This window comes from Letharia columbiana, assembly GCF_014066305.1.
Source record: "Letharia columbiana isolate WasteWater2 chromosome Unknown Sc0000089_s0, whole genome shotgun sequence".
Taxonomy (NCBI): domain Eukaryota; kingdom Fungi; phylum Ascomycota; class Lecanoromycetes; order Lecanorales; family Parmeliaceae; genus Letharia; species Letharia columbiana.
This window is the reverse complement of record NW_023501134.1, coordinates 1-25,560: the sequence shown is the minus strand read 5'-3', so window position 1 is coordinate 25,560 and position 25,560 is coordinate 1. Positions and strand designations below refer to the sequence as shown.

The following is a 25,560-nucleotide window of genomic DNA, read 5'->3' as shown; positions in this document are numbered from 1 at the left end:
ACCATCATGTCGAACATGGAAACGCCAGAGGCCAGAGAGCTAAGCCTGGTTGGCAAAGTCGAGATGCGTATAGCTCTCGCAAATGATGCCTCTCTGGGCAAGACGTTGAATATTTATCTCGCTCCATTATTGCTCAAGCTTGCCTCGGAGTTTGTGAGTGTGCGAAACAAAGTAAGTATGCAATACCATCCTGCAGGCTAGTTGTCCAAAAACATGGCAGTCATCCAAGTGTCGGCATCATCTGAATAAATTCTGCAAATTGTTGGGTGTCAAGCCGAATCGAAAGACGATTGATATACATAGTCAACTCAAGCAAATCGCTTCTACCGCGAAAACCTTTCCTTTCCGTGTTGTTGTAGTCGAGACTCAAGGGATTCGGATACTTACAAGTGCCACTTTTCCTGGCAGCGACTCTGCCTGCGATGCTTTCCTTCAGCCGCAAGTGTGGTCGAGCTAATTTTCGTCTGTGATTTTAGGTCATATCCGTCTGTCAGCACATCAATACTAGAATCAAACCACCGTCGATAAAGCTTCCTGTAGCTACGCTTCTCAGGCAGTATAAAGACAATCATAACGCTTTGGTCCGCCACTTCGATCTTTTATACATCCAACAAGGCATTGATAGACTAGCTATTTCTGTGAGTCTCTTCAATCCACACTACGTCCTGCTCCTAAGACAGTGGCTTTCGGTTGTAACGACCACTTGTTCCCGCTACCATGCTCATCAGAAAACTCGTCTAGGAACGTCTTGATCTTCTTCCGACTCTTCTACATGGCTTGCGATCTAATGCCGAGGAGTCTGCCACACATGCAGCTTCCCTGTTTAACCTTTTGCTCAAACTTCTTCACAGCATGACACTTCCTGCACGCGGGAGTAAGGAAGATGTCGATCTAAGGGAGGGCCTTGGATTAAGCGACAAAGCCGACGATGCAGTCTTTGTCGCTACGTGGCTAGGGAAGCTCATGTTGTTTGGCATTGGCCAAGCTGGTACTACTCGCTGTCCAGGTTTAAACACGGAGGACTGCAGATTCCTACAGCTCTACGGCAAGAAAGAAACGTGGACACCAAACGCAATGGGTGGATTGAACCTCGTGGAGACCAAAGTCGTGTCTGCTAAGTTCCTCGCCAGTGGGGCTTTTGTTGATACTGAACGCTTTCTACCGGCATTGTTTGCTTCAGCTGACCCCAACTCGCGTCTCTCCGACATTGGAGATGATATCCTGAAACGAGCAAACTCTGCTGTCTCTTTCGAAGATCCGATCTTAGTGCAGCAGCTATATGAAATTTACTTAGGTACAAGGGGTGCAGAAGGATCTCTTCCAGCTCGAGTTCCTCTGCAGACGAAGATTCTCACACTTCTGTGCAAGTCCAAGCTCGCTTCTTCTTTCGTTCCGCAGAGCATCCAGATTGTTCAGGAAGGGCTTGCAGCCCCCAAAAGTGCCCAGCAGGACACTAGCATCTCGGCACCAAAACAAGGCCTCGAAGCCTCGAAGCTTAGGTACGTCGTTTCGGAGTCGTTGCTTCCTGTTCGGGTTTTTGATCTGCACATGAGGCATGTGTTGGAGAGGGAGATAAGGCTTCATCCTCCCCTCCCGCCCGGGGCTTTTCATTTTCATCCCACGACTCGATTCTGTGTCACGAAAGGGGCTTCTTCTCCCAATTCGACTCTTTAGACTTGTTTTCACGATCAGATTGTGTATCACTAGATGGCTTCTTACCCATTTTTACTCCCCAGGTTTGTCTTCGGAGTTGACTTTACGTCTTGAAAAGGGCATACTAATTCCGAAACCATCATCAGAGGCCAGATCTTCGCTTTTACAAATTGGCTTGCACGAATTAGCTCGCCGGCCGATCTCAACGCGTTTGCACCGGGTTTGGTGAATCAGCTCCGGACATATATCGAGAATCAAGGCTGGCCACGGTATGACACCGACAAAGCCATGCCAAGCGCAGGAGAATTGACTTCACGCGCTTTCGGATATGAAAGCATCGGACTCCTCGCCGGGGCCTGCCCAGACAAGCTTCTGCTAGAACCCGAACTCGATCTTCTTCAATGGCTTTTCATGTCTCTTAGTGAAGATCCATCAGGCAAAGACGTATCTATTAGTATTGAGCAAGCTCTGAGTAGTGTGCTTAGAGGGTTTGATGCCGACCTAAGCCCCGATCTTGAGTCGTCATTGACCTCTTTGTTGTTGCATTATATGGGTTTACATCCCCTCGATCCTAGCGACGCCGAAGGTTCAAACACTAACATTGTCCGAAGCACTCGTTATGTTGCTGTTCGGTTTGCCAACCGTTGCCTTCCATATAGGAGTGCAACTGCTCGATGGATTGACATCCTCGCTGTTGACGGCGGCGTCAATGAGCGGAGTGAGGTCCTCGAGGAAGGGAGGAAGGGTCTGGATCCTTACTGGTATAGAATGTTGAATCCAACCAACGATGATGATTTCCCAAGCGAACGATCTCTCCAAGCCCGGAAATACGATCCTCCTGGCTTTCCAGAATTGATGGAGAGGATTTTCGGTGCTGGATCAGTCTGGGATGTCACCAACAACAGCAGCAGCCTTGATCTGGCCAACGCTTACCTACCTGCTCTCACGTTCTGTCGCTGTATTTTACTGCATCAAGCTTTGACAGCTACGAAAAGATCTCCAATTATAGATAGCGACTGGGAGCGAAACATAGACGCTCTAATAGCAAACGATGAAGACGCTCGGAATAGTCTCAAGGAATACTTTCGCAAGTACTCGACATTTTCAACCGAAAATCAAGCAGCTCCCAGGGCACTCAAAACGTATCTGCAGGCATCATACACTGGTATGATTTGTTCAAAAGGTGAAGATGCCAATAGAGGTGGAAACTTCCTCCTGGAACTTTGTCCTCTCCTTCCCTGTGCGGCCTACATCTATCTCTCGGCAAACATCATGAGTCTACAGGGACCTATATTTTCCACCAGGAAGACATTGCGTGAAACAGCTTCGCATGTTTTCGGTCTGTTGGCAAGGTATGTAATTTAGATTGGTTCTTTCCTATTTGGGCCTTTGGTCTGGGTCATAAGACAAGTTTTGTCAGCTGGAACAGGATTTCTCCCTCAATTATACTTTCTGAGACTGTTCTTACGATTCGACTGAGAGTCATGAGATGCGTTTCCTTTCCTTGTTCTGCCCCCAAATTTATCTGACAGTTCGACCTTCTGTCAGGCAATGCGCGTCTTTCTCTTGTTGTGCTCCCTGCATTCGGTCCAGGAGTGGGCTTTACCTCTTGAGAATGCAATGCTGACACTGGAATCATCGTCAGTCTCGAAGAATGTTCGAAAAACGAAACCCAGAAGATGTTGAAGGTCTTTGACCAAAAGGTCCGGTCGTGGCGTCAAGCCATTGGGAACGAGGCCCTTCAAGTACACGGCTCGATCCTTACTACAGCATACTTCCTGAGTAGGTCAGTCTCCCGCCACAATACTCCTTCAGACTTCGAGGAGAAGCGGTCGGCCTTCATTGCCAATATCCTGGAAGTTCTTAATGATAGCCGTGATAAAATGCTTTTGGATGCAGTTTTCATTGCTGTTTCGGAACTCGCTCTCTTTGGCGCGCTGACCCCCGAGTCCCTTCCGGAGCCATACAATGTTCGCGACTTGGTTCAAAAATCCATTGAAAAAGCCAAAGAGGGAGACGAAAAGGCTATAACGGCCTTGGGCCATCTTGCACTGCAATGTAGGGAAGAGTCAGACGATGACGCGATACTGTCTCACATCATCGAACAGCTCTACGACTTGCATAGTGTTAGACAACCTGAAGTGCAATTCGCTGTTGGCGCTGCACTGTGCTGCGCTGCAATAGGATGGCAGTCGAAATCGTTGATTTCAGCCTTGGATATCCAGGGCCCTGTTCCCATGTCGCCAGCTCGAGCAAAGACTTCTGCATCAGTTCTCGACGACGTGCTTTCAAAGTGCAAAGCCAGCAAGCCAGCCTTGCGACAAGCTTCGGTGATTTGGCTCCTATGCTTGGTACAGTACTGCGCGCACATGCAGGAAATCCAGGGTCGATTACGGGAGTGTCAGGTGGCCTTTAAAGGCTTCCTTGCCGATCGCGACTCGTTGAATCAAGAGTCTGCTTCGCGAGGTCTAGCTCTCGTGTACGACAAAGGGGATAAATCTCTAAAGGATGATTTGATACGAGACCTCGTCTCCTCATTTACTGGAAACGCTGGCCTTGCAGGGAAAGGAAATGTATCCGAAGACACCGAGTTGTTTGACTCTGGAGCTCTTCCAACGGGCGAAGGTTCGGTAACAACATATAAAGATATCATGAGTCTTGCTGCTGAGGTCCAGGATCCCAGTCTGGTGTACAGATTCATGTCACTTGCGTCAAACAATGCCATATGGTCCGAAAGGGCTGCCTTTGGAAAGTTTGGGCTCACTAATATATTGAGCGATGCCTCTACGGACGGCTATCTAACACAAAATCCAAAGATTTATCCAGCCCTTTTTCGATATAGATTTGATCCTAACACAAACGTTCGAAACTCGATGAACGACATCTGGGCTGCCATTGTGAAAGAACCAGCAAAGACAATCGACCTGCACTTTGACAGCATCATGAATGACCTTCTCAAAAATATCCTTGGCAAGGAATGGCGTGTCCGTCAGGCCAGCTGCGCCGCTATTGCTGACCTCATTCAGGGGCGGCCGTTTGAAAAGTACGAGAAGTATCTGACACAGACCTGGGAGCTTACTTTCAAAGTCTGCGATGACATCAAAGAGTCTGTCCGTGGTGCCGCAATGTCCCTAGCACGAGTCTTGACCGGCGTGTTGACACGTGGGCTCGAAGCCGGCGAGTCGTCTGCTTCGAGTGCGGAGAAGATGCTGAAACAGGTGCTACCATTCCTGCTAAGCCCGTCCGGCCTGGAATCAGGTGCTCCCGAAGTACAAGACTTTGCCAGGAAAACGTTGCTGAAGATCATAAAGAGCAGTAACGGAAAGACGTTGCGCCCTTTTGTCCCAGATCTCGTGGGCCGCTTACTCGCACTTTTAAGTTCCATCGAGCCCGAAATGATCAACTATGTCCATCTCAACGCTGAACAATACGGTCTAACAGCGCAGGAGCTCGACGACGCCCGCCTAAAAAACATTCAAGGATCTTCGATGCTTGAGGCTATTGAGCGATGTCTCGATTTCCTAGATGAGGATTCGATGCCAGAGCTACAGCAAAGTCTTGAGAATGCCATCAAGACCGTGGTCGGCCTTCCTTCTAAGGTTGGTTGCAGCCGTGTGCTCGTCACTCTTTCCACACGACAGAACTTCATCTTCAAGCCTTATGCAGATCACTTTCTTTCTCTTGCTCTGAAACAAGTGTTTGACCGAAATGACACAATTTCGTCATCGTATGCCGCAGCATGTGGGTATCTTACAAGACTGTGTTCTAATGAGGCCATCTTGAATCTTGTGGACTCTGCCCGGAAATTGTATTTCGGTTCGGATGAAGATCGGCACCGAGTGATCTCCGGAGACTTAATCTATGCGATGTCAAAGCATGCCACTGACCGATTCAATTCCCTTGCTGGGGACATTTTGCCATTCGTGTTTGTTGCAAAGCATGATACTTCTGACCGAGCGAAGACACTCTTCGAGGACACGTGGAGCGAGAACGTTGGGGGATCCCGAGCAGTCTTGCTGTACCTGAAAGAAATTGTCGGCCTGGCATCACAACATTTGAACTCCGCTCGTTGGTCTATCAAACATACCTCGGCATTTGCTGTTGCAGATGTTGTTACTTCGTCTGGTAGTGCCATTACCGATGCCAATGCTAGGATGGTATGGCCAGCTCTCGAAAAGGCGTTGTCAGGCAAGACGTGGGAAGGAAAGGAGATCATCATGAAGGCCTTGATCCACCTCGCAAGGAACAGCACCTTTTGGTCGACGGACCAGGGGGTGGGAGAGCAGTTTGAAAAGATTGTACTGCGGGAAAGCAAGAGGAACAACCCTGTCTTCCGTCAACATGCATTAGAATGCCTAGGAGATTTCGTCGAAGTGCGCGAGACGGTTGATATGTTCCCACAAGTCTTGGGAGTGACGAAGCCAATCATCGAAGAGATGTTGAGCGATTCAGACGAGATGGACATTGATTCAAAGTCAGGAGGGCCGTCTTCCAAAACTGTCATGGAGCTGACGCTGGCTAACGCATCGACTGCCTTACTGAAATCCGTCAACCCTGGGGAAAGGAGTGAAGGGGACCTAGTCTCAAGCCTTACTGAGACTTTCCGGCTTGTGAGTCGAGTCAGGACTGGAATGGCAAGCAGACTCACGCTCAATGCGATTTATGACGGACAGAAGGAGTTGTTCGAAAGACTCAATAAGGTACAACATGAGGCATTGTCTGGGCCACTCGAGACCATCCTGGTGGAATACGTGAAGCAACTTTTCGGCTCGAGCGAACAAGTTGAACAGACGCGTCTCAAGGCGTCCGAGGCAGCCATAGCAGTGGCGCCCATAGTTCAGAAAGGAACACGTATCAAAGCAGCGTTGACTGAGGATTTAGCCACGGCACGGGCACAGGAGCGCTCTGTGTCCGTTCAGCAAAGTCTCGATCGAGCAAGGAAGATAGTGGATGGATGAATTTCCATTATACAGCTGTGCCTTGTGGAGTATTTAGGATTAGGATCTAATGGTAAATGGTGGCTTCTGCTTTAAGCTCAACGGCTTTGGACAAATCCTCCTGGATGTGGGCCTTTACCTACCTTAACCTTAAAGTATGTTACAGTCTCGCCAAGGCACTAGCACTAGCACTGGCGTGGCTGGCATCGCCGCTAGCTACTCGACTTTATCCATCAATCAATGACTCGATGCAATAATTCTACCCAGAGCTAATGATGCTGAACCTTGGTCCCGACAAACGGAACGCGACATGTCGTCTCCAAACCTGATGCTCGTGTAAAGTCCCGTACAAGTACGGCAGTGGGTAGAGAAAGAGGATTGATTGCCTTTGCAGCGGAGATAGTTCGGGCTACCTATTGAGAGTGCGGGGGTCCATGTGGCAAACTGGATTAATACTATTCTGATCATGTAATGCCGGGAGTAAGAGTACTTACCTGACTTAGTGTTCTGGATTTCCCCAGCTGGAGAGGTGGAAAACGCCTTGTTGAGTTTGGTGGCTGGTGGTGGGGTCAGGTATCGTCTAATCTAGTCTAGTCTAGATTTAGGATTAAGCTTAAAGCGGGAAGAAAGGATGAGATTGCAGGGACCGATCGGGAGACCGGTTTTCTGGGAATCCTCAAAGCGCTAAGCCAAGTACCTAAAGTGCTCTCGTAGAAGGCTAAAAGCGTGGCCGACTTGAGCGTTTGCAATGGCTTGTTGATTTGTTGATCGTTGAAACAACTTACAAGTAAGAAGTGATCCAACATAATTTGTCGTCAATTTATGACCAAGTTTCAGAAGAAGATTGCTTCATATGTCTTTTTGCACGCCATTCCACCATCCTCCTTCCAGCGCCATGCTCATTTCCATGCCGAAAGCGTTTCGACTATCCGAGGCATATGACGAGTGATTGACATTGGAATAGACAATTGAAATGATGGTGAATCTGCCAAGACCAAGATGTGGAAATTTGGAGCGATGCCAGGGAAGTGAAACGATTGGCTGTGCCGCTCTTTAGTGTTTGAGTTTAGCTTACTGGTAGCTTAAGCACCTATTGGCCACAGGATTACGGTAACTTATTGACCACGTCCACAATACTACCTTACTCACCACTACTTGTACCCTTACTTTACTGACCATTGCTCTTTTTCCCTCGTGGAGCTGTGGCTAGGTTAAAAATGAATTCCGGAAGCCATGCTCCAAAGCCACGAACCTGGACCGTGCCAAAACCCTACTTACTAGACGCCTTTGAAAAGACTGACTATGTTTCATTATTATTATCATTATCATTATCATTATTTAACATTTATCCCTTCTAGTTCATACTGTCAAATCAAAAATATCATCATTTGCCTTTTCTCCACACATTACACATCTGATGACTTGATACTTTAATCATTACTGAGGCACTTTCCCTCTTAGCAGCTTGCATATCCCTCCCTCCTCCTTCCTGTATAGCATCCCACTTATCATTTCCTGTCATAGGATGATTATACAAGCTATCATCCTCTTCCCCTGCCTTCTGCACTCCCTGCAATAAATAATGTACATCTAAAAGCAAGCACCCTTCTTCCGGAGCATAGCATCTATGCTTATATGGGGGAACTGATAGCCGCATCACTCGCCCACCGTACTTTCTCCACGGAGGCTGAATCCGTAGCTTGCGTTTTACTTGCTCTATCCAGTGTTGCATACGCCTCACACATGCAGTGCTTGAATTCGCTTCATCACTGTTTCATGCCATCCGCCATCCCAGACTCATCCAGAAATTAGCCTCGATCAGATTCGACAGGGTCTCAACCTTACGAACGATTCAACCCCGCTGTATAGGACATGATAGTTAAGGACATTACAAGGACCTCTCTCTTCCGCCAAGGTATCTTATTCGTCATACCACACAGCCTGTTTCAACATCCCCCCCGTCTGTCGTTCTATAGCACGCTTTGCCCCTCGCCAAGGCATACTCGCAAAAGCCCCACTACGCAAGACACCACCATCCCACCACTTGGAGGAAATCATACACACCTCCAAGAACCTCGACAATTAGACCGACTGGTCGGACTCCACCAAGCTTAACTTCACAAAGCATCCATCATCTCAACAATCAATTGTCCACCTCAGCGGCGACAAAGCCTTTTCAATGACCGCCGCCGTCCTCCAAATGCAAGGCAGGCCGATTGCCTCCATATCCAAGCCTCAGAAGCAAGGCAAGGCTCGAAAAGCTCAACTGGCAGCTATTGCACCTAGATATCAGTTGGTCTCCGATCCTGACGCCTTCGACAAGGCGGATCCCACAGTCAATGCGATTGTGAACGTGCCCAGGACTCGTCTGCCCCCAAGGTCAAGGTTCGGATGTTGGTAAGTCTTCCTTCTCCAAATCAGTTTCTGCTGGGCTCTCTGGCTGACATTGAAGATTCAGGACATGTCGAGTAATTACTTCCCCAGCAGGCCCGAAATACTACTTTTGATACTGACATGCTTGCAGACACGCAAGGTCAAGTCGGTCCCTCCTCTGACGCTGTCCTGCAACAGCAAGCGTTTACTAATCTTCTGTTCGTCTTTTCAGATGTGACGAGGCTAGACCTGAATGCACAGTAAGTCAGACATGCTGCCACATCCTTTGCAATAGATTTGTTGAAGTGCTAAACATTACATTCTGTTCTAGCCATGTTCTCGCCTAGGACATCCGTGTGACTACAATCCTCGACTTTCATTTAAGGATGACACGCCGAGAGTGGTCGAAAAGATGGCCCGTGTAGCAGGAACAGGAGGACCGGTTTGGGATCGTATGTTCTCCCTGTCCTGCTTCAGCCTGTTAGCTCAACCTTGGCAGCATCCCTACCCCGACCATTCAAGCGTCAACGCACGAGCCCACAACAGGAGGATCTGCTCCCTCCCTTCTCAGCTTTGACCAACGACGAGGATCGAGAGAAGAAGGCTGAATTTAGAATCCCTGGGTCTTACCATCTCGTGGTGAACCCTTCGAGTTTTGCAGAATTTGACGAGTACAAAGACAACCGTCATGATCGGATCTCGCCGAAGAGCACACCAACAAAGGGACCAGGAAGCGAACTAAGCGACCAGTTCAGCAACGACCAGACGCAATATAATGACCCAAACGGTACCGATTTCAATGATAGTCAGACATCCGATGACCCAGACATCGTGATCTTGAGAATCTTCGAAGACGATACACGCAAATTGGGGTCACCAACGAGTGCTGTCGTTCAAGGGCGATCATCGAGGACGCCGACTCTTTCGCTTCCGTCTTCTGCGGGATCTGCACATCGTGCCGACTACTTTAGATTCTCGTATGACAATACGCCGCTGATGAGGATGGCTCACAAAGATGGACGGGATCATCAATTGGTGTACTACTACAAGAGTTATGTGCATCGCCATCTAGCTCAGGTCCACCGAGATTCCTTAGGGACGTCTTTGGAGACTGGAGCTTTATCAGCGCCGGACGTGTTCGAACGACAGGCTGCTAGCTTTCTACCGGTACGTCAATGTTGAGCTGCTTCATTGAAGGCATGGCTGGGGAATGCAGCTCTGGAGGAGACGCCCATGAAGGCATTCGTCGGGCAGCTGGGCTGATCAGGTTCTTCCACAGCTTTACCATGCCCTGATGGCATTCTCTGCGTTGAGCATGTCCTACAAGAACGGTGTCCCCAACCTGGACGCTTTACAGCATTACCAGCAGGCGCTTCCATCCCTGCAATCCAGCCTGAGAACCGAGCAAGACCTGACTTCGGACGGCGTCTTTCTCACCCATTTTATTCTCCTCCTATACGAGGTAAGACCAGCAATGTCTCACGTTCCAATACCCTCCCTGAATTGACCCACTAACATTGCCGTCCAGATCGCAGCTGGCGAACCGCGGGGTCTCTCGCTGTGGTCTCAGCACATCGGCCAACTACTTCGCATCACGCTTCTCCGCCGCGAGATGTATGGCCACGAGCCTTACTCGTTCATCGTCTGGTGGGTTGCTAGCATAGATACCCACGTGGTCCTCTCGGGCATGGGCAACGGCGAATTCATTGAAACAATGCTCCGTAATAATATGCTACCATCAGGCATGGACCCCCAGAATCCCTACCACACCTATGACTATGCTTCTCCTTCGCGTGGGCTTGCTTCACCGAACGGTCATGAAGCCTTGCCTAGCGCTCTCGCCTTCCATCGCCGCATTAGCATTTTGGCAGCGGAGCTAGGGCTATTGGCGAGGGACATTCGGGCAGAGGAGAAGCAGAACCCCAATGATAGGAGTCATGCTGTTATGCAGAGCCGGCACGAGAGGATTGGCGTACTGCAAGACACGTTGAGAAGGACGTGGAATGTTCAAATGCCTGTGTCCGTGGCGAGCGGTTACTGCAACCAGATCTTGCCGGTGGGGGCCAGAGGCATTTTTGAACATGTGAGTGACCGACCCTATTTTCCTTGCTTTTGAGAGCTAGCAGTGTTCGTCTACAAGCAGTTTCTGTTGATCCGTCCGGGGGCGATCTACGCCACTTGTTCGTTGGGGGCATGTCAGGTTCCCAGAAGCTCACAAATTTCTTCTCAAAATGAAAATGTTTTTGCCTAGAAGCCGCTATAGGGATGGTTGCTAATATAATTTATAGTCATTCGCGCTCTACCGCGCCTGCCTCATCTACTCTCACACCTCCATGTACAGCACACAACGTCTCCTATCGCCGTCATCCCTCATCCACGAGGTCTCTCAATGTGGGGGGAAATTCTCAGATTGGCCCGTGAAATTGTCGCCCACAATCATCTGGAGCGCAAGTTCATCGTCTTCCCACTGTTCATGTCCGGCTTCGTCTCCAAAAGCCAAGATGAGCGCATGGAGATCCTAGCGTTGGTGAAGAAGATGGAGGAGGATAGTGTGGGCAGGAATGTAGTGGCTGCAAGGCAGCTATTGGAGATTGTCTACGAGAGGCAGGAGAGGCGGAGAGACGAGCTGAGAAGGGAGGGCGTCGACGGGGGCAGGGAGGACGTGGATTGGGTGAGCATGATTAGGGAGCTGGGGTTGCAGGTTGTCAATTGTCGACTCTGAGAGTGAGAGGCCGAGAGCTTGGTGAGGGGCGTGAAGGTGGGGTTTCTTGCCGGACGTTCGGCCGCTGTCTGGGAGATGAGGGTCATGGCTGATGAGGAATTGCTCGAGAGATGGCTTCAGGCTTGCCGGTGTGACGGACGTTTCGGAAATACGAGAAGTGATTCGAGGCTTGCTATGGTGACAAATCTTGTCGACATCATCAGGACTGTGAGGCCAGGCTATGAGGAGATTTTATTCGTGCTGACAGATTGATATTTGTCAAGGATCGAAATTGGAGGGGGATGGCTTTAGCACAATGGCATAGCGTGGCATGGGGGTGTATCATATATATATACAGAATACGAGAAAGATGGTGAAGGAGGCAGGCATCTGCTGCATCTTTAGCGAAACCTGCGGCGAGTGATGTAACATTGACATTATTATTATTGTTAGTGTTGTTGTTGTGTTTGAATGGGTAAGAAAGTAGAAGAATGATTGGTGGATTGGCTGATTGGTTGATTGGTTGGCACCCTGCCATCTGAGCTTGAAACGGGCAAGCCAGAGCGAGGAAAGAAGCCAACCCTATTTCGACGACATGAGACCGTAAAGTAAAGTACTTTATTTGGCCACACCCGTTGCTTTTCACTTTTTACTTTTCACTTTCACTTCGGAGAAGAAGGTTGAGGCTGCCGGCGGTTGTTTCATCTCACACACAAGCGCCTACTTTAGGTCTTAGGAGAGGAGATGAGACGAGACGAGATGAGATGAAATGAAATGGGATGAGATGATGAGCATGAGATGGATAGATTACATGCGGTGGGAAATTTCGGCTGATCATTACCATTGTTTGAAAGATGAGCATTCGTAACCCATCTACCACCTACTCTACTCTGTAGCCGATTCCTCCACTCTGAGAACAGCGACCGACGAAAGCAACATTCCTCTCCGTAGCCTCAACCACCTCAGATCAAAACATTCTGCCCGGGGTCACGGATGGATATCCGAATCAACGCGGCCGTGTTGGGCATCACCCGCAACGGCCGTCAACTGCAGGGTTTGGAGGGAGTAGTATCTCGCGAACCGGGAACCACCGGCTCAGATGAACTTCCCGGCCAGTGCCTCTCGCGTGCCTTTTCCCCGTGGGACAGCGGGAGAGGCTATTGTAGGATTTGCACGCCAGCAATACAACGTCTGCTTCGCGAACGCCTGATTGAATTATCATTCTGCAGGACCGTGAGGAATCAATTCTGTGAGGTGAAAGACGTCGCGGTTGATGCGTTTGGCGGACGCTTGGCGAGCCATGCAAGGGATACGATTGGCTTCAGGAGGGATCACGGTATCGGAATTTGATGTTGATCGGAGAGGGAGGAGAGTGTGGCGGAAGGGATCGCTATACTAAGGATCCCATTGGGATACAGCTTGGAGAGCACGGTGCGGTTACATGAGTTTGGGCACGTACTTACCGCACCTTAACGCTAACACCACGGTCAAAGTCGTTTCCTCATTGGACTGCTTGACTGACGTGACATCCAAGTTGCAGATGGGCGTGTTCCTTGCTTCTTTTTCGCGTCTTGACTCTTGCGTGATTTTGCCAAGTCATCCCCAGCGCGTAAATCAACGTCGATCAGAAACCCGAAATCGCCGAGAGGCTTCAATGGCCACTGGTGACTGGACAACTCTTTGATAAATACAAAATCATTCCTTGTATTCCTTTTATTCCTTTTCGCCCCTGGTTGCCATGACCATGTCGGCTCACACTCTTTTGCTCTTTTTTTGAAGTTGAAGCCTGTCGACCAAGGTGTGTGCAGAGCAATGAAGCAAAGACTCCACGTGGTCGTCACCACAATTATACGCAGGAATGTTTATTATGGTGCTGCCCGCAACCTCAGCAGCTGTGGCCATCCGAAGCCTCTCTCACACGCCTACTCCACCGCAAGGAAAACTCTTAGAACGTCCTCACTCGTCACCAAGTCAGCATGCGCAAGCGCTGCTATCCTGGCAGGTACAATAGCATTTTGCCTCATCAATGCCCCAATCGCTCATGCCGAAGTTCCTATTTCCCATACTCCGGAAAGGCGCAAGATACGGCTAGCGGAAGTACAGAAACACGGGCGCGATGCTGAGACAAAATGGGTCACCAGGGGCGCGCGGGTCTACGACATCACAGATTGGATTCCCGGTCACCCAGGTGGAGAAGTCATTCTGAGAGCCGTCGGCGGCCCCGTCGATCAATACTGGAGTATTTTCACGGTGCACATGAAGCAAGAAGTGTACGATATCCTTGAATCATACTACATTGGGGACATTGACCCCGGGGATCTGGTCGACGGGCAAGTGCCTGTCGAGGACCTTCATGATCCGTTTGAGAATGATCCCAGGCGGGATAAGAGGCTGCATGTTCACACTTCACGCCCCTGTAATGCCGAAACGCCTACGGAGGGACTGGGTGCTTTTGTCACCCCGAACGACATTTTCTACGTGAGGAACCACATGTGGGTACCATCCACCTCGGAATCTGACCACAAGATCGTCGTTGAGCTGCCCAACGGCGAAGAGAAAGAGTACAGCCTCAAAGACTTGAAGGATAACTTCGAATCTACAACAGTCACAGCTACACTGCAGTGCTCAGGCAACCGCCGCAAAAACATGACCCAGGAATCCCGCTCCACCAAGGGCCTCCAATGGAACGTAGGCGGTATATCCACTTCTGAATGGACGGGCGTCCGCCTGCGCGACGTACTCGCTGATGCAGGCTTCCCTGTCGATGAGTACCCGGACGAGGTGCGCCATGCGCAATTCATGGGCGCCGAAGCGTACGGGGCCTCGATACCCATTGACAAAGCTGTAGATCGACGCGGCGATGTCCTGCTCGCGTACGAGATGAATGGGAAGCCGCTGCCGCCAGATCATGGCTATCCCCTCCGGGTTCTCGTACCGGGCACCGTCGCGGCACGTAGTGTGAAATGGGTCAATCGGATCATTTTATCCGAGGACGAGTCTTCGTCCCAGTGGCAGCAGAGAGATTACAAATGCTTCGGGCCTAATGTAGGCGGCAACCCGGACTGGGGTACTGCGCCAGCTATCCAGGAGATGCCGGTGCAGAGCGCCATCACTTCCCTTCGCGACCTCTCTCCCCACTCACAAGCCGATCGCAAGTACTTACGACTGTATGGACTAGAGGAAGATTCGGTCGCCGTGGAGGGTTACAGTTTCTCTGGTGGAGGGAGGAGGATCGTCCGCGTAGATGTTAGTGCCGATAACGGACGGACTTGGCATCAGGCGGAGCTCCTGTCGGACAAGGGAAAAGGTGCAAAGGCTTGGGCGTGGACGAGATGGAGATGGGTCGTCCCGCGGCAGCAGGCCGGGAGATGGTTTGTCGTCAAGGCTGTCGACGAGGCGTACAACACCCAGCCAAGTGATTACGACTCGAATTATAACTTCCGAGGCCACCTGACGAGTTCGTGGCATCGCGTTGGATATCGGCCTCCGGATGTCTAGGCAGCGGGCGTGTGGAACGGTTCCTGTTGCCTGCCTATGCGATGCGGAAGATACCATTTAGCGTCGTTCCAATCCTGTGGACTTCCAGTCACTGGGCCATTCGTCTCTCCTTTAACAACCGTTTCACCCATCCCCGTACCGCTATGCAACGTGAACCTCGACACGGGTTCGAAGTGCTCACCAGATCCTGACGAAGACCCTTTATCCTTGACCTTTCCAACCCACTCCAACAACCATCCGAGCCCTCCATCCCCGTCTCCCTTCGTTCCCAATAATCCAGTCTGAGGAGTCGCCGGCCGGCAATATCACCCGGAGGCTGGACTCGATCGCCGCCACGTGGGCAAGTGTGGCGAAAACGATCCCATTCGCCAACCGGCGAAAATGATAAAGAAAGTGGTCATGAGCTCGGGAAAAGATAATCTCTTCGACCGGTTCACGGAGGTTTGGTAGCATATAACACGAGTGACCGATGAGGCTAAGGGGATGATGGATCGATCGATCGATGGTGGGGAAAGTCGCGCGAGAAGAATGACATCTGCGTATAGAAAGGTCATGAAGGCAGCCCGGGCCGTTTGGCGGAACCCCGTCTTCGGATCGTTACTGGCCGACTACCACGCGCTACCTACCTACTCTGTGAGAAGCAGGATGTAGGGGTTCTGCGGCGTTCGTCAATCGGGGCTGGGGTCGGGTCGATGCAATGGCCGGTGAGCGTAACCCTGATGGGTAATGATGAGGCTGGAGAAGAGGAGCGTGGGAGCGGTGGGTGGTGGAGATGGTAGATGGGGTACTTGCGTGCCTGTGGATTTGGGGAAAGTGGCAGGCTGGGGGTTTTTTTCTTTGGGGGGGGGGGGGAATGCGGTGGTGGATAAGGTAGCTATTGTTGGAGACTGGGATTAGGCATAGTACTCGTAGGTACTTTTGGGAAGGGAAAAGGGATGTGGAAGAGGATTTTGAAGCTTTGATGGCCACAAACATCAGGACCGTTGTCAGTGGCGGTGACGAATCCAGTCAAAGCCGCTGATGCTATTACCTCAGCCATCGCTTTTGATATCATGGTCGTCGTGCCACCGGGCCGCCACCGCTCGTGACTTCAGTCAAGCCCCATCTCGAACCCATCCCTCGGATTCCTGCCTCCACCCATCCCTCGACCCGTTCCGCCACTCCCGCCGCCGCCCCCGCCGTTCATCCTACCCTCCAACTCCTTCAACTCTCTCTCCCGCTCCCCCAACATCTTTATCCGCTCCTGTCTCACCACGGCGAGGACTCCTTCCAGACTCGTCCTCCACGTATCCAACCGCCCTTGCACCTCGGTCCATTGCTTCTCCCCAAACACGCGATACGTGCTCCGATGTATGAGGAAGGTTTGGTTGAGCTGGGACAGCTTGCCCTCCACGAGCCCGGCGCGGATCACATCGATCACCCACATCTCTACATCCTCACTGGGGATCTGTAGGGCGCGGGCTATATGCTGATATGGCAGACTCCGACTTTGTGTGCTCGCGGCCAGCGAAGCGAGCGTGAGCAGGCGCATTTTCCGATGCAGAACTGCCGCATCAAGGGACGCGTCGGACAAGAAGTCGTCGTGGGATTCGAGGAAGTCATTGTAGTCGTCCAGCAGCTCGGCGTTGAATATTTCAAGCAGTTCATACCATTCTGGTTCCGACTTGCGGAGCGCTTGGATCGGATCGCTGGAGGTGAGGTCTTGGAAGTCGAAGTGCGAGGGATGGGAGAGAGCGGCCTTGAGCGCACGGATCGCGAGGTTGTGGGAGTCTGGCGAGGAGACCTCGTCGGCGGGGATGGCGCGTAGGGTTCGGAGTAGATAGAGATATGACTGCGCATCTTCGCCCGCCTCCGCGGCGACATTGGCGATTTCGAGATACAATTTGCGTTGGTCTTCTTCGTCAGTCTCCCACGCTGCGATCCAGCTGTCTAGATTCTTGAGTTGCGGCCGGAGGAGTTCGAAGGAGGAAGAGCTGCGTACGACGCGCAGGACTGCGAGGAAGACGTGGTAGCGGGTGTCATTCGTTGGGGGGAGGATGTTGAAGATCGTGGTCAGGATGGAAAGGGCGAGGCCGGGGCCATTGTTTGGGGAGGACTTTATGGGGGCGGAAAGGTTCTGGCAGATTTTGGGGAGGAATTTGTCGAGGTTCGGTGATTGGCGGACTAGGTGGATGAGGAGGTTGTAGGCTGCTATGAATTCTGTATCCTGATCTTTAGCACATGCCCTGAAAAAAGTTGTGCAGACAGGCAGCCCACCCTTCTCCGGAGCGGTATTCAGCACATCGCTGGCAGTGACGAGCTTTTTGAGCACTTCATCCTTCTGCCCCTTCTCCAACAGAGGCGTGATTTCTGCTTGAATGTTGGCGTTGTCCGGAGTTTGTTTCTTTTGGACCTCATCGACGTAATGTGCGAGTTCATCGGCAAGCTCCTCAAAGGAGCCTTCGATCAGCAGAGTATTCGTGGGGCCAGGCATATTGATGGCCGTAACAAAGTCGTAGTCGTGGATTTTGTGCGGGCAAATTCACAAAATCTTGGCGTTTCCCGTGGCGCTAGCGAGTTGTAACATGAGCTGTCGACTCAACAGTCGGCCACCATGAGGCCCAAATACTTCATGTATCTCCGTCTAGTAGAGGCAAAACACTTGAACATTTGTTGTCTGTCTTCCCAATTTGAGCTTACTTATATTACAAATGATTGATACAGTGAAGCGACCTCTTCCAGTCCTTCTCCAGTGACCGCCCTTACCATGTATGAGAAGCCCGAATCTCCTTTCCCTCCACTCGTATCTCAATTTAGTCTAGCACTCGCCCAGCAGTACTAGCTGTACTCCTATCCTTGGTTTGAACCTTCTTTAAACCTGTTCCCTTCTGAATGTCGCCCAGTAAGCCTCCTATACTCGGCTTTCCACCTGGCGGACCACTCGATATTCCAGGCGGTGGTGGCGGAGGCGCTGGTGGTGCACCTGTCATTCCAGGCGGTGGTGGTGGAGGCGGAGGTGCAGGCGGAGCGCCTGACGTCGGCATAGGCGGTGGTGGGGGTGGGGGTGCAGCTGGAGGTTCTCCGTCATCGAAACTTCCCGGCATGGGTGGGGGTGGCGGTGGAGACATGGCCGTAGCTGTACTTGGTGTTGGGGGTGTTGGGCTAGTTGGGCTTTCCATAGTCTTTTTATCATCCATAGCTGATAAGGGCCTGGGGGGTGCCATTGTGCCGAACAGCATGGAAGCGAGTTGTTTCGCGCTACCTCCTGTTGGTTTATTGGTATCCTCTTCGTCATCTGAGGACGAGGTAGAGTCAACAACGGACCATTCATCTTCTTCCGGACGAACTCGTGATGGGCGGTCGCCGGTCGGGGTAGAAGTGAGAGGTGGAGGAAGCGTTTGAGACTTTGCGGATTCCTGCTGTTGAGTCAAACGATGGAAAGGATTTGTGGATTCGGCAGCAGTGTTTGGTGAGGCAATGGATGGCGGCGTAGCGGCCGTTTCATTAGCTTGATTCATCTTTTTGAAGAATGGGTTCTTGGTATCTGCACCGTATGAAGATGATGACGACGGTGCTGGTGCTGGCGGTGAAAGAGCTGGTGCCGCAGGAGGACTTTGGACGGGCGCTGGAGGTGGACTCATTGAAGCTTCGGCCTTGGCCGCAGGCGCAAATGGCGGTGATGAGCGATTAGACGCCTGGACACTACCTTCTCTTGAGAGCACCTGACTGTTCAATGGCGTAGTCTCTTGTGGCGTAATCTCTTGAGGTCCATCCTCGTCAGACGAATCTTCGTCGCCTAGGCTCTCCAATTGCAACTGTAGCTGCCGTTCCCGTTCCTTTGCAGCTTCCAGCTCTGCTCGCTGAGCTGCAAGCTTAGCTTCCTTCTCCTTTGCTTCTCTCTCCGCGGCTTGCTTCCTGCGCTTCTCCTCCTGCTTCTTAACTTTACCTTGCTTGACCTGCTCTTCTAGCGCTTTAAGACGAGCCTGCGAAGCTTCACGCTCTTGGGCCAGGTCATGTTCCTGTCGTTGAGCTTCGTTTCTGTACGCTCTATTAGCTTCTGCGTCGGTATCTTCACCCTTCATCGTGACTTACTCCATGCCCTTGGTCTCTGACTGTTGGACCCGCTGCTGATCTTTGATCGCTTGCTCCTTTCCTTGCTGCTCGGCTTCGGCCCTGAGGGCATCATCGTCTTGTTGCCGTTTGACTTCCTCACGCTGCGCGGCACTGTCTGCTCTACGGTTTCGCGTTGGTGGAGGAGGTGGCTTTTTGGAGGACTTGCTAATTTCTGGAGCAGACGGTTGCTCATCGGCAAGCCTACGTTGCCTCTCTTCTTCTCGCTTGGTATCCTCTGCCTCAGCTTGACGGACTCGTTCTTGACGTTCCTTGGCTTCGCGTTCTTGTCTCTGCTGGGCAGATTCACCAGACTTAGTTGGTGGTTTTAAGCCAAGAGCTGCAAGACGTTCGGCCATACGCTGCTCTGCCTGCTGCTTTATGAATGCGGCTCGATCTTCGCCGGTCTTGTAGGATGAGTAAGAGCCTGCAGAAGCAGAAGCAGCTGCTGGTCTTGAAGTTTCCCGAGACTCGGGCTTCCTGTCATGGCTGGTCGGTGTAAGGTCACGCGAGCTATCTTTACGAGAGGGACCTCGGCCATTTTCATCGGAACGAGTACTACCAGTACTAGAGGTTATCAGCAGAAGCCCAGCATCGTGCTAGGAAGAAGGACCCACTCTTCACTTCGTACTTTGGCACTACGACTACTCCTCTGCAAATCAAAGATGAAGTCTCTCACTTCATCCTCGACACCCAGGCCGTCCTCCCACCTCCGTCTTTCGTGCTCACTGCTCGCATCCTCACCATCCTGCATCAGAGTATCCTCAAGACCACGAGAAAAGTCTCGTACGCTGTCTTCCACATCTTTGATCATATTTTCATTATTCTCCCGTTCACTCTTAGCTTTTGAATTCTCCTCCTCCAAGCGTCTTGCAGCGGCACCGCTGTCATCTCCGCTGGCGGGAGCACCTTTACCTGTCAGAGCCGCAGAGCGTTGCTGCATCATTGCTTTCGCGCGCGCCTTGAGTCTATCTGCCTCTGTGACAGCCCCGCCGGGTCCAGTACCAACGATCGTGGAGGCGCTGCTGGGGTGGGCTTTTGCATCTTTCATACGGAATAATTCAATCTTGGCATCAGAAATGCTACGTTCTGTCTTTCTGACTTGAGACGCTAGTTCTGGGAGACGGTCTGTCAATCTCTGCAATTGGCGTTTCAAGGTCCTTCGTTCCGCGCTAGAATCAATGCTTCGCAGCGTTGCTTTGGGATGGCTATCGATGTCCTCTTGAATCCGCCGTATGCGTCGATAAAGGTCCTCGGCCTCTCGACGATCCCTTCGATCAAGAGCATCGTCTTCTTCCGCAGCGTTCTCATCCTTGAAGTCAATTGCGTCTAGCAATACCTGCTTTTCTCGGATCTTCTTACGCAGCTGTTCGATCGACAGATCATCACTTGATCTTTCGGAAGATGGTGATGTTGATTGAGCGGGTGAAGGAGTACGTCCATCACCACCAACCCTGCGGCGCGCACTCGATCTGTACCCGATATCATCATCGTTGTTTCGAAAGATGGTTGCATCCTTTCGTCCTGGCGTGATGCCGTTCGAATCGTTCCGGAATGAATGGTTCTTCAGATAGCTAACACCCGTTTTCTGCGGTTGAAGGAAGGAACCCGTACTTTTCCTGGTTTCGGCATCTTGTGAAAGTAGCGACTTGACAGTATCTATTGAATTCGTGAAGTTCCTTGTCGATGGAGGGACAAGCTCTGGTGGCAGCTGATTAGGCACGGGGTAGCCATTCAGCTTCCTGTAAATTAAATGCATAGCGACAGCGAACTCATCCATATCTAATCTTCCTTTATTACTAGGATCGGACAGAGTCCAAACCTTTTCGAGGTCGGCTTTAGGTAGTCCGCTTTGGCCCATGACCTCAATGGCAACATCGCCACCAATGAAGCCTTTGTTGAATCCATCCCAGGCCTTGAACAGCTGATCGTAGATCTTCTTCTCATCCTTGGTAACAGCCCACGGAACCGTAGCGCTACCCGACAGTCCAGCCGTTGTATATCCTCCTTCACGGCCTGCTTGGGGCATCATACGCTGTTGTAGAGCATCAATATTTGGCAATCCTGAAGCCGGAGCGTTCACAAGCCCCCACTGCCCAGGGCGTCCCGTAGGCTGAGCATTAAGAGGCATTGACGGTTGGTTGCCAGTCTGTGCTGGAGAGAGATTCGAGCCATAACCCGTCGGCATTGGCGGCATGGGAGGCCTGGGACCTTGGTAACCCGTAGCTTGTGCGTTTTGCTGGTACCCTGTCTGCTGTTGCTGAAAGCTAGTCGGCTGTGATGTGAAGCCGGTTTGCTGATTTCCAAAGCCCGTTGGTTGAGGTGGGATGTACTGCGCTGCGAAACCTGTCGGTTGAGATGCAATCTGCGACAGCAGCTGGCTGTTCGAAGCCTGAGGCTGAGGCTGCTGAATTACGGAGGCGGAACTTGCTGAGGTTGGAGCATTGAAATTGGGCGCATTGCTTCGAGGAGGCGCCACAGGACGATCGTCAGGCACGCCGAATGAAATGATATCCACCATACTAGAGACTTCGTTCATGATCTTTTCCGGCAAGCTTTGCGGTAATTCTTTTCCCACAAGCTTCAAATTGCAAAGGTACATGGCTAGAGCGAACTCCGGAAAGAGGAGCTGACCCGACTTCGTTGTATCCGAGAGAGTCCTAGAAATTGTCAATTGTTGGACACCAGGATCTCATGCATGTCGTACCATATCTTCATAAGATCAGTTCCGGGAAGTTTCGATCGGATCAGCAAGTCTTTGACCTTCTCGCCTATGTTTTTTTAGTTGTAGCAGCGACCTCTTCCTTGGCTGCTTACCATCTAAAGCTTGTCCATCACCTACTGCCGATTTGAATAGCTGCTCAAACTTCGCCTGATCCGTGGCGGTCAAATATGATAGCCGAATCTTAGGTATTTTTGTGCTTGATGCGGTAACTCGGGGCGCTGAAGGTTGCGATGCAGGCGTTGAGGAGAAAGACTGGGCTATTTGGGAGGAGGTTTGACCTGTCTTCTGCGGAGTAAATTGCTGCTGAGGAGGCTGTCCCGTCTGAAAAGGCTGTTGTTGAGGAAGCTGGTTCTGGGAAGGCTGTTGGTTTTGCGTAGGGTATCCGGTGTACTGTGGCTGTTGTTGCGAAGCTTGGAAGCTTTGCTGCTGTCCCGGACCTGGGTAGCTTGTATGTTGAGGTTGGAGCTGAGCTGCACCAAAGCCAGTAGGCTGAGGCGCATTGTAGCCAAGCTGTTGAGTGCTGTTTGGTTGCTGCTGGCCTTGCTGGGGGTAAGACTGTCCATACTGGGGAGGGGCTGGACGGGCGCTGTTGCCCCCTCCCAGGTAGGAACTTGATGCTGAATACATGAATTATCGGTACAGACAAAGGAAAAAGATGTAGAGCTGGGATGTGAGGGAGTCTGAGCCCATTATCCAAGCGTGACGAACTGACGATGTTTTGGAACTCTTGGGCGCTACTCCTACTCGGCTAACTTGCACGTATGGGATTTGCCTCTTCAGGGTGTCAGGCTGCCAAGTAACAATAAATAAGGTCGTCCAGCAGGCCAGGTGCCAGATAAAGTGACAGTTGAAAGTGACCAATGCCTTAAGGCTCTGATAAAATAAATTCAAGGAGCTTCTTGTGCTGTTTTACTTCCTTTCCGAAGCAGTTTGATCGTGCGGACAACAATATTCGAGGTTGATACCCAAATTTCCACTCCCATTCACACTATGAGTATTGAATCATGGCATGAATGTTTTCATGACAACGTTTTGCTTCTGGTATCTGGTCTGATCTTATTCGAGGGTTCGGCTCCTAGCTTCATGCCGTTTTCCGCCAACGCCTGACGCCAGTCTTCATCGCTATGCAAATTGCTGCGCCTTTTGTGAATCTGACCTATCATCTCCCCGCCCTTTTATCGTCCTTCTTCTCATCCGCCTTAGCTCCGTCCCCTACCATTTTCCTCAATTCGAATTCTTTGGTGAACTCGCGGCTTAGAATGCTCAGGTCGTTGACCAGATCTTTGCAGCATTGCATTAGGGCGGCGCGAGGGCTGAGGGTGCCATTAGTCTGAACTCGGAGTTCAAATTTACTTATGAGGCGAGGAGTGTTAGCAGAGAGTTTCAGGCACCTGGAAGATTTGCGTGGGAAATGGCTTTACCTGACAAGTGGATGAGGCACTTTGTAGCCGGCAAATTTGACGTGTGGCGATTGTAGAAGTCGCGAGCGGAGAAGATTACCGAGAGTATGATCTTCCTTGTTGAAAGTGAAGATCGATGATGAGGGAATACCTGAGTGGACGAAGCATCATATGTTAGCAAAGGGAAGGAACGCTCTGCAAAGTTGTGTAGGGATGTAATATGGAGAAAGATCTGGGGAATCGATTGTGAGGTATGGAGATGGTCTGGAAATCGAACTCACGTGTATCTGCCTCTTCGGTGACTTTCTTCTCGCCGTCACCTAATAGAAAAAGTTCGAACCTAGGCTGCGTGTTATCCTCTGCTGTAGGTCTTGACTCGCGTCTGTAGCCTGCGTTGCCTGCGTTGGGATTCATGCTTGACATGTGCAATGAAGCTGACCTCATATGCGAGTGTACAGATGTGTGCTGGGTAGTGCTTAAGTTTGTAGTGTATGGACGAGTCACATAGTCACCCGTAGGAGCAATGTAGTCGGCCGAAAATGTAGGGCTCAGGCTACCACGAGAGTGTTGAGATGCCATGACTCAGGTCATAAGGCACGTGATCGATAGATATGTGAGGAAAATGCGTGAAGATCAAACAAAAGTAGATGAAGGACTGGAAAGTGAATTTGAGTGCACAAAGTGAATGATGCATCAAAGCTAACGCACTTGGATGATGGCGACTAATCGTACACATGCCATAACATGTTGTAAGTTGGGTGGCATATGAAGACTTGCCAACCATAGTTCCCACTACGAATTTGACATTTTTGGAATTTAAAGGCCTGCATAGCCATCTTGATGTTCTTTACGACTGCAACAAAATGCCGAATCATATGAAGAAATACATTCAAAATCACACATACCTGTCTGGGGCATTCGCCATTTTCCCAAGTCCTGTCTCCTTGAATACTGCTGAGTCTCTTGCTGTCTGTAGTTGAACCCAGACTTTTCACAACACTTTTCCTGCTTCACAATGCCTTGCACTACAGGAAGTTTTCTCGTGAGGCTTTCTTCGATGCACTGGTTGTGTAGATTTGTAGCTAAGAGCAATTGAAGCAAAATAAAATATGCGATACTATGGAGATGGTAAGAGATACAACTGCTTTCGACAACCATTGTCTCAAGAATCTGGCGCCAAGACGTAGACTAGGGAGGTTTGATTGGTGCTCGCAGCGGAATGAACCGCACTCAGTCGTTCTTCTGCCACCCCCTGCCAATTCTGGAGATAGGTGGCCATGCGCCAATAGAATTTGCGAAGATGATACCTACTACAACTTTGAACACAGCATACCCGTGGACCCGGAGCCCCCTCATAGCCAACGCTCCAATGAGGCTGATAGCCCTAGCGCCGCTTGCGTATGCAGTGTCTCAGGCTGGAGGCTTTGGCTGGCTCGCTGCGGGTACTGACGTGGCTGATCTGAAAAAGGAGTTGCAAAAAGTCGCAGATCAAGTGGCGCAAAATCCTGTTCCAGGGTCGAGCTCAGACTTCCTCCCCATTGGTGTGGGCTTTATCAACTGGGGTGTCGAACTGGAGACAGCGCTGGAGGCTCTGAGGGAGCATATACCCGCTGCGGTGTGGTTCTTTGCACCAAGGAAGAACGAAGACCTTGTCGAGTGGACGAGAAAAATAAGAGAGGTGAGCAAGGGGAAAACAAAAATATGGATACAGATTGGGACAGTCATGGACGCAATTGAAGTTGCCCGTTCTTGTCATCCAGACGTCCTTGTCGTTCAAGGTTCTGATGCTGGAGGGCACGGACTAGCACATGGTGCTGGAATTGTGAGCTTGCTTCCAGAGGTGGCTGATTCGTTACGAGGGATGGGAATGGGAAGTATACCTCTAGTTGCAGCAGGAGGTATAGTGGAAGGTCGAGGGGCCGCTGCCTGCCTGGCTCTGGGCGGAAGTGGCGTTGTAATGGGCACAAGATTTTTGGCAAGCAAGGAAGCCAACATAGCCAAAGGATATCAAATTGATGTGCTTAGAACGACCGACGGAGGGAGGAGTACCGTCAGAACGAGCGTGTACGATACGCTACGTGGGACGGTGTGGCCCCGTCAATATGATGGACGGGGTATAATCAATCAAAGTTATCTGGACGCACAGAATGGTATGATTATAGATGAGAACAAGAGATTATATGG

The 25,560-nt window shown here is 50.9% G+C and overlaps 8 protein-coding genes across 8 annotated transcripts; 5 read left to right on the top strand and 3 right to left on the bottom strand.

Moving 5' to 3' along the window:
• Nucleotides 1-6: 6 nt before the first annotated feature.
• On the top strand, nucleotides 7-6,611 carry HO173_012659 (uncharacterized protein; the record flags this gene model as incomplete). Its single annotated transcript, XM_037314494.1, has 5 exons — nucleotides 7-171; nucleotides 477-638; nucleotides 742-1,499; nucleotides 1,800-3,005; nucleotides 3,299-6,611. The coding sequence occupies 5 exons, from the start codon at nucleotides 7-9 to the stop codon at nucleotides 6,609-6,611; spliced, it is 5,604 nt and encodes a 1,867-aa protein (XP_037158603.1).
• A 2,158-nt stretch (nucleotides 6,612-8,769) lies between these two features.
• Nucleotides 8,770-11,685, top strand: HO173_012658 (uncharacterized protein; the record flags this gene model as incomplete). Its single annotated transcript, XM_037314493.1, has 10 exons — nucleotides 8,770-8,987; nucleotides 9,049-9,058; nucleotides 9,115-9,128; nucleotides 9,196-9,223; nucleotides 9,295-9,415; nucleotides 9,463-10,130; nucleotides 10,243-10,425; nucleotides 10,492-11,046; nucleotides 11,252-11,325; nucleotides 11,373-11,685. The coding sequence occupies 10 exons, from the start codon at nucleotides 8,770-8,772 to the stop codon at nucleotides 11,683-11,685; spliced, it is 2,184 nt and encodes a 727-aa protein (XP_037158602.1).
• Nucleotides 11,686-12,657: 972 nt separating this feature from the next.
• Nucleotides 12,658-13,014, top strand: HO173_012657 (uncharacterized protein; the record flags this gene model as incomplete). Its single annotated transcript, XM_037314492.1, has 1 exon — nucleotides 12,658-13,014. The coding sequence occupies one exon, from the start codon at nucleotides 12,658-12,660 to the stop codon at nucleotides 13,012-13,014; it is 357 nt and encodes a 118-aa protein (XP_037158601.1).
• A 462-nt stretch (nucleotides 13,015-13,476) lies between these two features.
• On the top strand, nucleotides 13,477-15,162 carry HO173_012656 (uncharacterized protein; the record flags this gene model as incomplete). The annotated part of the gene is made up of 1 exon (XM_037314491.1): nucleotides 13,477-15,162. The coding sequence occupies one exon, from the start codon at nucleotides 13,477-13,479 to the stop codon at nucleotides 15,160-15,162; it is 1,686 nt and encodes a 561-aa protein (XP_037158600.1).
• A 1,090-nt stretch (nucleotides 15,163-16,252) lies between these two features.
• On the bottom strand, nucleotides 16,253-17,635 carry HO173_012655 (uncharacterized protein; the record flags this gene model as incomplete). The annotated part of the gene is made up of 1 exon (XM_037314490.1): nucleotides 16,253-17,635. The coding sequence occupies one exon, from the start codon at nucleotides 17,633-17,635 to the stop codon at nucleotides 16,253-16,255; it is 1,383 nt and encodes a 460-aa protein (XP_037158599.1).
• A 319-nt stretch (nucleotides 17,636-17,954) lies between these two features.
• On the bottom strand, nucleotides 17,955-22,603 carry HO173_012654 (uncharacterized protein; the record flags this gene model as incomplete). The annotated part of the gene is made up of 5 exons (XM_037314489.1): nucleotides 17,955-19,179; nucleotides 19,234-19,818; nucleotides 19,869-21,911; nucleotides 21,959-22,022; nucleotides 22,069-22,603. The coding sequence occupies 5 exons, from the start codon at nucleotides 22,601-22,603 to the stop codon at nucleotides 17,955-17,957; spliced, it is 4,452 nt and encodes a 1,483-aa protein (XP_037158598.1).
• Nucleotides 22,604-23,135: 532 nt separating this feature from the next.
• Nucleotides 23,136-24,301, bottom strand: HO173_012653 (uncharacterized protein; the record flags this gene model as incomplete). The annotated part of the gene is made up of 4 exons (XM_037314488.1): nucleotides 23,136-23,328; nucleotides 23,398-23,527; nucleotides 23,658-23,716; nucleotides 24,282-24,301. 4 exons carry the CDS (start codon nucleotides 24,299-24,301, stop codon nucleotides 23,136-23,138), a joined length of 402 nt encoding a protein of 133 aa, XP_037158597.1.
• Nucleotides 24,302-24,676: 375 nt separating this feature from the next.
• On the top strand, nucleotides 24,677-25,482 carry HO173_012652 (uncharacterized protein; the record flags this gene model as incomplete). Its single annotated transcript, XM_037314487.1, has 2 exons — nucleotides 24,677-25,330; nucleotides 25,402-25,482. The coding sequence occupies 2 exons, from the start codon at nucleotides 24,677-24,679 to the stop codon at nucleotides 25,480-25,482; spliced, it is 735 nt and encodes a 244-aa protein (XP_037158596.1).
• Between the last annotated feature and the right edge of the window lie 78 nt (nucleotides 25,483-25,560).